This window comes from Sceloporus undulatus, chromosome 1 (assembly GCF_019175285.1).
Source record: "Sceloporus undulatus isolate JIND9_A2432 ecotype Alabama chromosome 1, SceUnd_v1.1, whole genome shotgun sequence".
Lineage (NCBI taxonomy): Eukaryota > Metazoa > Chordata > Lepidosauria > Squamata > Phrynosomatidae > Sceloporus > Sceloporus undulatus.
Window position 1 is genome coordinate 156,830,289 of NC_056522.1, and position 12,277 is coordinate 156,842,565.

At 40.1% G+C, this 12,277-nt stretch overlaps 1 protein-coding gene across 2 annotated transcripts in view; it reads left to right on the plus strand.

Annotated features, from left to right (window-relative positions):
• Nucleotides 1-269: 269 nt before the first annotated feature.
• Nucleotides 270-12,277, plus strand: part of FERMT1 (FERM domain containing kindlin 1) — a 39,433-nt gene continuing 27,425 nt past the window's right edge. The window contains exons 1-4 of one of the 2 annotated variants that reach the window (XM_042438112.1): nucleotides 270-285; nucleotides 4,101-4,175; nucleotides 5,794-5,990; nucleotides 9,057-9,290. In XM_042438112.1, coding sequence (XP_042294046.1) covers nucleotides 5,843-5,990; nucleotides 9,057-9,290 — 382 coding nt within the window. In that variant the 5' untranslated portion in view covers nucleotides 270-285; nucleotides 4,101-4,175; nucleotides 5,794-5,842. Of the gene's footprint in view, nucleotides 286-1,176; nucleotides 1,278-4,100; nucleotides 4,176-5,793; nucleotides 5,991-9,056; nucleotides 9,291-12,277 lie in introns of those variants that run through there. The other variant, XM_042438102.1, reaches the window with a different exon arrangement.

A 12,277-nucleotide genomic window follows, 5' to 3' on the forward strand; every position in this document is an offset into this window, starting at 1 on the left:
ACCATCAATTTTTTGAGCATCCTCCATTTTTTCAAAATGTGCCCTCCATTTGAAAATTTTGTCCTATATTTGTCCTACATTTGTCCCAGTTTGGAGGTCCTGGCAACCCTAATCACACAGTATATATTATACAGGACATACAGTAATATGTTACACACAGAGACACTGGAGGATTCTGGAAGTGGTAGTCTCCAAGCTCTGCTGCCAGGCTGTGGGCAGTCCAGGGACTCTGCAAGATCTTCTCCTCCTCCTTTCCACTGGGGCAGAGGGAGCCTTTGGAGCAGGGTGAGCACAGGTCCTCCTTTTCCACTTTCTGTCCAGGAGGCATTCCAAAATGCCCTCCTTTTGGAGCATGGCTAAGAAACTTGGATTTACCTATTCAGTTCTGAGCTTTTGTTTTGGACACAACAACTTCTCCTTGAAGTCAAGGCTGACCAGAGGTCCTCCTTTCCCAGGGCCTGTTCTCCATGCCTCCCTTCTGTCCAAGAGGCATTCCAAAATGCCCTCCTTTTGGAACATGGCTAAGAAGCATGGATTTACCTATTGAGTTCTGAGCTTTTGTTTTGGACACAGCAACTACTCCTTGAAGACAAGGCGGACCAGAGGTCCTCCTTTCCCAGGGGCTGTCCTCCATGCCCCCTTCTGTCCAGGAGGCACTCAAAAAATGCCCTCCTTTTTGACTCAGAAGCACAGATAATTATAATAATTATATTTATTTGTATCCCGCTTCTCCAAAAAGATCGAAGCAGCTAACAATAAAACATCCATAAAATACAATAAACTTACAATAAATGTCTCATTGTCCATCATATCCCAATGAGATACAATTAAATAAATTATTAACAATTATTAAAACAATTCGATTCTCTTCCTAGGGAGTGTTTGGTGCTTTCCTTTGGCCATCTCCTCCCTTTTTCTGGAAGATCCTCCCTTTTGTGGTGCCTTGTCCTCCTTGGTGGGGAGGACATCTCTAAGGGAAGGAGAGCACTGCCTCTCCTGCCAACTTATTCTCCCTCTGCCCTCCTCCTCCAGGGCCAGACAGTCTTGGGCCCAGCCCACCTGGCCTACCTGCCTGCCTCTTCTTGGCTTCCTTGCAGCCAGCCAGAAGGAAAGGTGGGGCTGGGAGAGGCATCATCATCCCCATCTCCGCCTCCTCTTTAGGTGTTACAGCCAGAACCTGCAGGAAGAAGCCTTTCTTCTTCTGGCTGGGAGAGAGCAGGTATTTGGGCACCCAACTGAGGGGCACTGGAGCTGACTTATGCGCCAAGTTTTTCCAGGTAGGGGGATCCCCATCAGGGGGACAGATCTCTAAAAATATAAATATAAATATGTATGTATATAGTATGTAGGGAGATCTTGTTGCACCTTTGAGACTGACTGAAAGAAAGAAGTGGGCAGCAGGAGCTTTCGTAGGCTTCAGTTTACTTTCTCAAATGCTTTTAAAGACTCAAGTCTACAAAAGCTCCTGCTGCCAACTTCCTTCTTTCAGTGAGTCTCAAAGGTGCTACAAGATCTTTCTACTTACTGATTTTACAGACTAGGGCCTGTTACAGACAGGCCAAAATAAAGCTGCTTCGAGTCACTTTGGAGATATGGTATTTCAATGATGCATGTGTCCTAAGAGTCCAAAAGCCGCACCAAAGCTGCACTCCAGTCCTTAGAACTGGCGCATGGCTTTGGTGCGGCTTTTGGCCTCTTAGGATGCATGCATAATTGAAATACCATACCTCCAAAGTGACTCAAAGCAGCTTTATTTTGGCCTGTCTGTAACAGGCCTAGAACAGCTATATGGTTGAATTCTCTCTCTCTCTCTATATATATATATATATGTGTGTGTGTATGTGTTGGTGGGGGGGGGGGGGGGGGCTATCACTCCCAAAATCCCCTAGCCAACTTGTGGGATTCTGTGCCGTTCAAAAGAAATGGCTTTCTCTTTGCTTGGGATTCATTCAGGGGGGGGGGGGGGGGGGTGCCGGCGCATACTCACTGGTCCTTAAAACAATTTTCCTTTAAAAAATCCTACTGTTTCTTTTGGTATTAAGCAATTAAAGTTCCACTCTAGGATTTTATCCACACGGCAGAAATATCCTAAGAGTTTATCAGACAAGGGGAATTGGAAGTATAATCCAATGGCAATCTGAATGCAATCATGGGGTTTAATGTTATTGCATGATAGACCGCCACACACAAATTCGGACAATGGGAAGTCAGTCCGAACGCAATCATGAGGTTTCACGTTATTGTGTGATAGACTGCCACACACAAATTCGGGCAATGGCATGCTATTTTAGGCAATGGGGAGCCAGTTCAAACACAATGCGCATTCACGTAATTGTGCGAAACTAGCGACTTTAAGTGAATGCATTCTGGCCCCACTTTCTTTTCATTCAAATGTAAGAGAAATTCCTCCCGTTTGATAAACTCCAAAGTTTGACACCACTTTAAATGCTATGGTTCAATGCTATGGAATTCTGGGGATAGCAGTTCTGCTCTGATGCCATAACAAACTGCAGAGCTCTGTTTTGGTGTCACAACAAATTACAGTTCCTAGAATCCCATAGCCTTAAGCCATGGCAGTTAAAGTGGCATCAATCTGGATTATTTATACAGTGCAGATGCAGCCCAGGAGCTCTGGGAAGGTAACCAGTTGTTGCAAGGGTGTTTGGAGAGTTTGAAGGAGGTGGGTGAATAAAGCCTAGGAGAATTGGGTAAAGTCTTATAGTAAAGTTGTGTCATATTAATTTGATTATTATTCAAGGTGCCATAGAATTCTTCATTGTTTTTCTGAGATCTGTGTATCCCAGAGGAAGGGAGTTGGGTTAACCTGTTGGAACAAAACCCAGCAAAGATTCCTAATAAATCTGTGAATCATTATGAGCTGTCCCAAGATTCTTCTTCTTGAGTCAATATGTGTTTGGTAACCGGAGATGTAGAAATGCTTCTCCTCAGGCATCACTTCTCAACTCTGGAGACAGCAAAGGAGTTTTCTCCACTACAATCATATCTAGTGCAAGGAAGCATTAAAACAGTGTAAAACAAACAGTATGATTTTGATTACTGGGGGTGGGGGAATCATCTTTGCAGTATTAGTTGTTGCTTACATGGAAGCAACTTACTGTAGAGTTACTGGAAACTTACTGGAGACTCAAAAAACAAAACAAACAAACAAAAAAAAAAACCAGCTGCTTGGGAAACAGTATACAGTACTTGGTATGTTGGTTGAAGTACAGGTTGAGTCTCCCTTATCTAGATTTCTGAAATCCAAAAATATTCTAAACACTAAAACTTTTTGCATGGGCTTTGCTTTCTGATGGCTCAATGTAGACATACACAATGTTCAGGCACAAAAGTATTACAAATATTGTATAACATTACCTTCCTTATATACCTTATGTGTATAAGTGCATATGAAACATAAATGAATTTAGTGTTTAAATTTGGGTCCCATCCCCAAGTACTCTTTTTGTACGCATATGCAAATCAGGATATTCCAAAATTCTAAACATTTCTGGTCCCAAGCATTTTGGATAAGGGATAAGAGACCTGTATATGAACTATTGAGGTTTTTTTGGTGTGTGTTCCATGAAGTTTGGAAACAATATTTTGTCACAATCTCCAGTTCCTAGTAGTAGTTTTGCTCTGGTGGCAGGGGATGCACTAGGATTGTGGAGAAAGCTGTGGCTATTTGAGAAGCCAAGACCCAGAATTTCCAGCTACTTCCTTCAAAAGTCATCTTCACAGAAATCTACTACATGCCCTTCACCCTAAAAGCTGGTGAGAATTGTGTGACCCACCAAATATTGGTGAATTGCAACTCCCAGCATTCCTCACCATTTCCTTTGCTAGCTGGAGATGTAGTTCAACAACATCTGGAGGACCTCACAATTCCAGCCTATGTTTGAAAGAAGCTTCATACCATATCAAAAGAAAGCAAGGGTAGCACCTTGTTTCTGAAAAGCATTTTTCTTATGGGGCTACTGTTTCAGAAGAGATCCAAGGCACCTTAAAGGCAAACAGATTTTGTTTAGTTTCCTTTAAAATCTGGATGGTGAATCTATAGCCCAGCAGATATTCTTGTACTGATACTCTTATCTGTATAGGCTGATGGGAATTGGGCTTTGACAACCAGAGAGCAACAAATCCCTGACTCCTGTCTTAAAGCCTGAAAAACAAGGGTAAGGAAATTGTGATTATATCTTTTTATCTATTTCTCTTGTTTACTTAAGTTTTCCTCTCAGAATTGCATACACCGTAAAGATTAAATTTTAAAAAACTGTGGCACAAGATTTTACAGACTATAACCCACATTTTAAGAAACAAGACACTAGATAAAATATTACTTCTCTGGTACCTCAAGAGTGTGGTGTCCAAGCCAGTGGCAGCAGATGGTTCCTATGCCAGTGGGGCAGTAAAACCACTTAGAAAATTCCAAACTTTAAAGGAACTTTGCAGTTTTTTTAACCTATTTGGGGTTCGTGTTCAGCATCCTGGATAGTTCCTTTGGATTTCAGGAAAATCCCATTTTAGATGCGCTGCTCCACCAACATGGAAGTCAAAAGTCAACAATAGACATGGAGCTCCACTGGAAGCCAAAGTAACACTAAGAAGGAAATAGTTACATTGGATGTGACAAATAGTATGACTTCCCCCCCATAACCACAAGTGATATGTCCCCAGACTTAATGTGGAAATGTGAAACCATGAATAACAGTGAACGCTATTGAAATGACTTCCAGTGGAAATTGGCCATTGAGTCGTGATGGAGGACCATGAGATTCGTAGAGAGAACACCTCTCTAGGCATTTTGAGTCCTCTAGTGTGTTTCTGTGGTCAACGTGTGCCAGAAGAATACCTTAGAATCACGCTGAATGACTTAGAAAATGCCTAGAGAAAACATACATTTTTCAGATGTGGGTAACTGAAACCATGAGTACTAGTCCTGAGGATATAGGGATCATAGTGTGCTTAAGTAGCTCCAAAATGTTTGCCAGGGCTGATCAGTGGGGATGCCCAGTGTCAAACAGATAGTGGCAACAACAAAATAGATTACTGCAATATTGGCTGAATGGTGTCTAGTCTAGATTGGGAATGAAACTGCAAGTTCAGTTTTATTATAGCTGGTTCTCATCATGAACTGTGTAAAGCAACTAGTGGTATCTCTTCAGAACATTTGTTGTGAATATGGTATTATGGAATTGATGGTGTCAGGCTAGCAGCCACCATTTAAGATGAAAATGTAAATAATAGATGTGTGAGTTCAAATGTGACCTGTGTGAAAGCCAAGAACAGAGTCATCCCATCTTTTAGACTAGGGGTCCTTGGCCTTTGGCCTCCAGATGTATTGGATTTCATGTCCCTCACCAGTAGTCAGGGTTCTGGAAATCCAAAATATCTAGAGAGTAAAAAGGTTGAGAACCACTGATTTAGAAAGCATGAGATGGACTCCTCAAGCTACTCATCCTAGGTGTCATGAAAGGGAAGCATACACTTGTTACTATTGGTATTATTTTTCTTCTAGGGAAGTGGAAAAGCGATTGAATGATTTTCTTGCTCGGGTGACAAAACAATTTGCCTGGCCTTGCATACAATGCACCTGGACTGGGGAAGGGCATACCACTTGGTTCTATGCCTCAGGCAGCAAAATGTCTTGGGAGGTCAAATCAAACTGCCAGCCTTGTCAGGAGGATAAATCAAACTGCAAAAGTTGATATATTGGAGAGGGACTCTAATTTCTGTCTTCTCCTGGGCAAAATGTGCTTGTTGTGATAACAATTAGTTTCTCCTCTTCAACAGATGTTGAGTGTTTTTCCATCCCTGAGTCTGTGGAATTCTGAATAGCATCATGATTTCTGCAAATGAATATGGTTCCAGTTCTTGGGAGCTCGTTGTTACTATTGATCACCCTTATGAAGAACCAAAAGAGAGCACCCTCCAAGTATCAGGAGATCTTCATATTGGAGGGGTGATGCTCAAACTTGTCGAACAAATCAGTGAGTACAAATATATTTGTGCCTTTCTATGGCGAGAGCCCCTGACTACATCTTCAAAATCTGCTTTGAGATTTGGGACACCTTTCAGAGCAGTGTAGTATAGGGGGAAAACAAGGCTGCTTGCGGAAAGAAGAGGGGAAAAAGTCCCATCACTTCAGCAGCATGGGTTTAATCTTACCTGTGTAAGAGTTATTTGATGTTTGTCCTGACAAAATAAATAGCCTAGTCCTTCATTTTTGACTACTGACTAGAAAATAACAATTGTTGAACCTGGTACTAGGCAAACGAAAAAAAGAAAAAAGGAAAAACACACTCTTTAATATGTAGGGAAAGTCCATTTATGGGCTGGAGGAAATGACTTATTTAGGCTCTAAAGTTATTTGTGAAATTCCCTAGAGGTGATTTCTGCACTTTCATATCTGTTGCTAGAGGAAGAAGAATGAAGGCCTAAGAATAGTAGTCAACATAAAGATTTGGAAAAATATGGAGGAGATACCCAAGTTATTCTGTTTATCTATTTGTTGAAGTCGAAGGCTTTCATGGCCGACATCCATAGTTTTTTGTGGGTTTTTTGGGCTATGTGGCCATGTTCTAGAAGATTTTCTTCCTGACGTTTCGCCAGCATCTGTGGCTGGCATGTTTAGAGAATGCTTGCCTGGAAAAAGTGGGTACAATATACTGTGTGAGCCTGGGAATGCAGGAGTGATTTGCATGTGTATTGTTCTGTGCTGATGGCAGGCCTCAGGCTGGGAGGCTAATGCAAAAGAGGATTAATGCCTGCTAATTGGTGACCATTATCTGCTGGGAAAGCCCCTGACTCTGAATGGTTTCTGATTTGTATTTGCTGAGTCCTCATTTTGCTATTCCTCAGGACTGGTAGCCAAATTTTGTTCACTTTAAGGGTTTCTTCTTTCCGGTTGAAATTCTCCAGATGTTTATGGATTTCAATGGCTTCCCTGTGCATCCTGACATGGTAGTTGTTGGCATGGTCCAGAATTTCAGTGTTTTCAAACAGTATTTTATGCCCAGGAAGGTTTGTGGCATGTTCTACTACTGCAGTAGCATTCTCTGAAGATGCCAGCCACAGATGCTGGTGAAATGTCAGGAAGAAAACCTTCTAGAACATGGCCACATAGACCGAAAAACCTACAAAAAACTATATCTATTTGTTCATTCCTCTAACTCTGACATTAGGTCACTTGCTCCCAACAATCTAGGCGGCTCTTTCTCTCTCTCTTACTCTCTCTCTCGCTCTGTGTCTATCTGTCATCTGATTTAGTTAGGGTGGCACTTAGGGTGGTACCTTAAGGATGGAAATAACTCCATCAGTGAAACAAGAGGAGGTACTTCCTCCCTCTGGAGCTCCTCACATACCCTCGAAATCTGTTCTGAAAGGTTGGAGTAAATTTTGATGCATTGTGAGGATTGAAAGGATGAGAAAGTCTCACTGCATAATTGGATTTCACTTCTACTATGACAGTGGGGGAGGAAAGGTGGAGGGTCTTGGCCACAAGAATAAATCACTAGCAAGCCCACTTATTATTTGGAGACCCTCTTGTGAGATCCAAGTATCCAATAAATGTTGTCTGCTTTTGAAGCTAGAATGGATAACAAGGACTAAATTCATCAGTTATATGTTGTAAATGTTTGTGAAAATATTTACAACATGTAACGGTTATTAGTATGAGAAATGTACCACAAAGTAAGCAGTACCATGGAGTATATGTGGGGAGAATACAGAGCTGGTTGAGAAAAGTGATTACACAGAGTCTTAGCTGGTGAACATCATCACCTCCCAGGCTTTATCTTTGTGAAAGTTGGCCTGAGAGATAGGGATAAGTGAGTAGGAACTGGTGAGTGAGTGCTTTGTGACTGATTAAGTTTGGAGTGAATAGGTATTTCAGTTATGGTTTCTATAATCTTTAGACCAGCACTCAGTCTGCTATGTTATGTATAGTGGTTCTCATTTCCCCTTCACATATATTCAAAGCTTAGAAAAATTACTCTTTAGACTACAATTCCCATAATCTGCAGAATTCTGCAGGTTGTAGTCCAAAAGAGTAAGTCCTCCCAGATCTGTTCCCAGTTATGACGAGTCATTGAATTATGAGCATAAAATCAAAATCCATCTGTAAAATTCTCTAAAGGAATTAAACATTCTTGGTACTTGAGTATAAATACTCATCAATACAGTATCCTGTCTTCAGTTACTGTACAGATATATCAAATGATAAAGTAGAAAAGGGAGGGGTTGTGCTCTAATCCTTTGGCGTAAGAAACTTACCTTGGTTCCACTTGGTCAGTGTTGAGGTTGGAAATATATCATAAATTGACCATAATAAATGGAAGAATGTATTTTTTTGCTCTTGGGCTGCAATCCTATGGTGCTGAGTATACATCCTAGGGCCATAAAAAGGAGGAGACATCTCCTCCAAAACCTTTGAGAATCATCAAAGAAATTCTGACCCTGAAAGGGAAGATCTTTCCCAAGTTTAACTTCTGTAATAGTCAGAAATATCTCTCTTATGGATCTTTGCTTATCATATCTCTAAGTCAATGGCTCATAGAGACGAAAATGGTAAGGAGAAGGAATAATTATTCCCTAAAGAACAGAACAAAGAGAAGCAGAAAGGGGACCAGTGGATTCTTCTTTCCTTTGCACTTGTTTATAACCAGTGCTGGAGTTGGGTAATTTTAGACTCTGACTTATTAAAGGTATGGGGCAGAAGGATAATTAAATGGTGACATGCATTACTTCATTTGCTTCAAAATGTGGATAGGCAAATCTGCTATATTTGCACACACACACACATTCTGCCCTAGACTTCTGCCCCAAAGTCCTGCCCTCATGGCACTCCTACCTATAGTCCCTGTCCTTGCCCATCCCTAGGAGAGCTTCAGAAAACCCAGCTGTTGGAACCAGGTGTCTTCTTTTGATGTGACAAATAAAAAAATAGAACCAGAATCTCAGTTCATTGATAACTTCAAAATAAATGTTGTTTACATTAGCCGTGTTCCAACAAGGTCTCAGTGCTCACTCTTTCTTTGTCGTTGTTGTTTTTTCAGGTGTATCCCAAGACTGGTCAGACTATGCTCTTTGGTGGGAACAAAAGCAATGCTGGCTCCTAAAAACTCACTGGACACTAGATAAATACGGGGTGCAGGCAGATGCCAAGCTGTTGTTTACCATTCAGCACAAAATGCTGCGCCTTCGCTTGCCAAGCATGAAAACTGTAAGGTTGAGCGTCAGCTTCTCTTCAGTAGTATTCAGGGTTGTTGGAGATATTTGCAGGACCCTTGGTAAGTATGGAGGCCCAAGAGAGTTGAAAGATACCAAATCATTGTTGGTCCAAAAGAATAATATATTATTATATTAATACAATATTATTATTGTCATTGTCATCAACAGTTTCACGGTCTACCAAATGTTACCAATTGGAGTTTTGGATTGTCAATAATTCAGATTCTATCCAATTATTTAGAAATCAGCAAGGTATCATCAGATAATATGGCACATGCCAATAAGAGTCACTTTTTGTGAATGTGCTGTTGTGATCCTATCTATGATAATTGCTTCCAGATGGTTTGTAAGTTCACTGGAAGTGATCGGTCTTGGATACACTTTTGTTTTATTTTCCCAGAGGTGATGAATATCAGTGTGAATGTCTAAATATTTCATAATCTTTTCCCTCTCTTTGTATATAATCCAATCTTTGGCTTTTCTCAACCACAGCTATGTCTCACTTATTGTCTTCTAGATGCTTGTCAGTTTGAATCTTCAATTCTCATGGGATTTTTATGTCAGCATTTTCAATGACATTTTCAGTCTTATGTTCCCACCACAAATAATATTTTTTACATAGGTTCCATTACATCATTGCAGCCTCTTTAGCATGGCATTTCTTATATTTATTTTATGTGATTTTGCTGCATGAATTGATCAGGTGGTCACATTTTCTTTAAGTAGATGACATTTGCACTCTATACTTATTTTTTCCATATTTATTTAATTTTATTTGTTTGAATCACTTGTCTTGAGCCATGTATGTAAGTCCTGTGCAAAAAACCAACAAAAACCAAAAAACGATTTACTATCCACAAAGAACTGATGGGAACATAAGCCTGACAAAGGAGTTGGAAATGGTGACATAAAAATCCTATGGAACTTTTCAGATTCAAACTACTATTACTATTATTATTGATGGTGACAGTGGAAATGATAGAGTAATGATTATTTGTTTGATCTATAGGTGAATTTTCTGTTTCTGACATCAAAAGAGATTTCTTCTTTCTTTCTTTTTTAGCACCTACACAACCTGTATCATTTTTCTAAAATATTAAGCAGATTAATATCAACTTAGTTAATTGATATCCTAAAATTACATGCAGCAACCACTATCCCACATGACAGAAATGTCCAGGCAGAAATAGCCATTGCTGTCAAATACAACAAAGAATTTTGTGATACCTTACAAACAACTTTTATTTGGCATCAGCATTCGCATGCTGATGCCCACTTCATCAGATTCACTTTCATCCTTCCAAGCTGCTCCTTCCACCTGCAGTCTTCTGGGTTCTCAAAAAGGCCTCTAAATGGATGGGGACTGTCTAGAACAGCATTCCATGGAAGTTTACCATTGGAATGAAGCATTGCTTCTTCTGTTACAAATAAGTGAAAATGTTTCCTACATGTTTGTGGGAGGCTAGATCTCACTTGATAGGTGGTGGTCATCTTCACATATGGCCTGGGGACCTCTTATTTGATTGAACATCAATGGGTTATAAGCCATACTGCAAATTCCCATTACTATTACCATGTGGGTTTAGATAGGCTTCAACTTTCTTGGTAAGATCACCCAGATATCACAATGGAAAAGTTTATTGGGTCCCAGCTTTCTACTCTTTCAGGTGCTTGGCTCCTTTGTCGAACAATTTTGGCTAACAATAGCCTCTGTTTATGATTTCATTGGCTGCATCTGCAATGCAGAAATACTGCAATTTGACACTGTTTTAATTGCCATGACTCAGTGCTGTGGAATTCTGGGATTTGTAGGTTTGTCAGCCATTTAGCCTTCTCTGTCAAAGAGCTCTGGTGCCAGAATTAACTACAAGTCCCAGGATTCCATAGGATAGGGGCATGGCAATTAAAGTGGTGACAAACTGCAGTATTTCTGCAGTACAGATTGCACCGTTAACATCTATTGGTACAATATTAACTTTATTGTGTATTGTTCCTCTTTCATACTCTTGAGTATTTTTATTTTATCATTATCTTTCTTAAATTTATTTGTAAATGCATATTTTATATATATTAGATTTTCCTGAGTAGATTTGCAGGACGATCCAGTAAAATAAAAGTACTGTATGTTAAGTATGTTTCTGTTTTTAAAAGAGAGTAGGAGGAATGGTTCTATGATAGTCAATGCAGTAGTGAGGGTTAAGTGTTCCTTTCTCTTACATCTTTCTGGGTTTAAATTTTGTTGAAATTAATGGTGTTTGCAATGCCATAGCAGTTTGAGAGGTCCTGCCTCATCCCAGGAAGCCTGCTTTTAGGCCACAAATTTCCACATGTACACAGTAAGGTTGTGTATATCATTCACATCTACGATGGAATGTGACTTAATGCAACCACTCCCTGTAGATGGAATGTGTCACCCCAAGCCATACAAACAGCTGTGGAGTTCACCGTCTCAAGTCCTAGACCATGCCTGTAAACATGTCTGCAGTGTCACAATTGCTGTGATGAAATCTTCAGATATTGCTCAACAGGAATTTGGCTCTAAAGTAAAGTACTGTATTCCTAAACCACAAATAAATAGTCATGGAGCTGATAAATTAGTTCAGCCTGCGGGAGGTATTTATGACCAAATTATCAGACTAAAGACAATGTTTTATATAAGACCATTATTAATGAAAAAAACAGATGGAGTAGAAAATTAAGAGGTACAGAACAAAAATGGTGTGTGTGTGTGTGTGTGTGTGTGTGTGTGTGTACACGTACGTGTATATACACACACACACACACATCACATCACAGTACCTCTGTAATGATACCAGTGGTCCATCCTTTTGCTTGAGCTGAGGAAGAAAAGTGTACATAAACCAATGTGGGGCTACCATGTTCTTTATTCACAAACAACCCTGGAAAGTTTCATTATCTCCCTATTTTCCTCAACAAGTAGGCAAATGAAATTCTAGGAATTACATACAGGGAAAGTGACAGAAAATAATACTCAGCAGTCTTGTTTGAATTGCCAGATCTTAGATTTTCAAGATTTGTTTGTTTT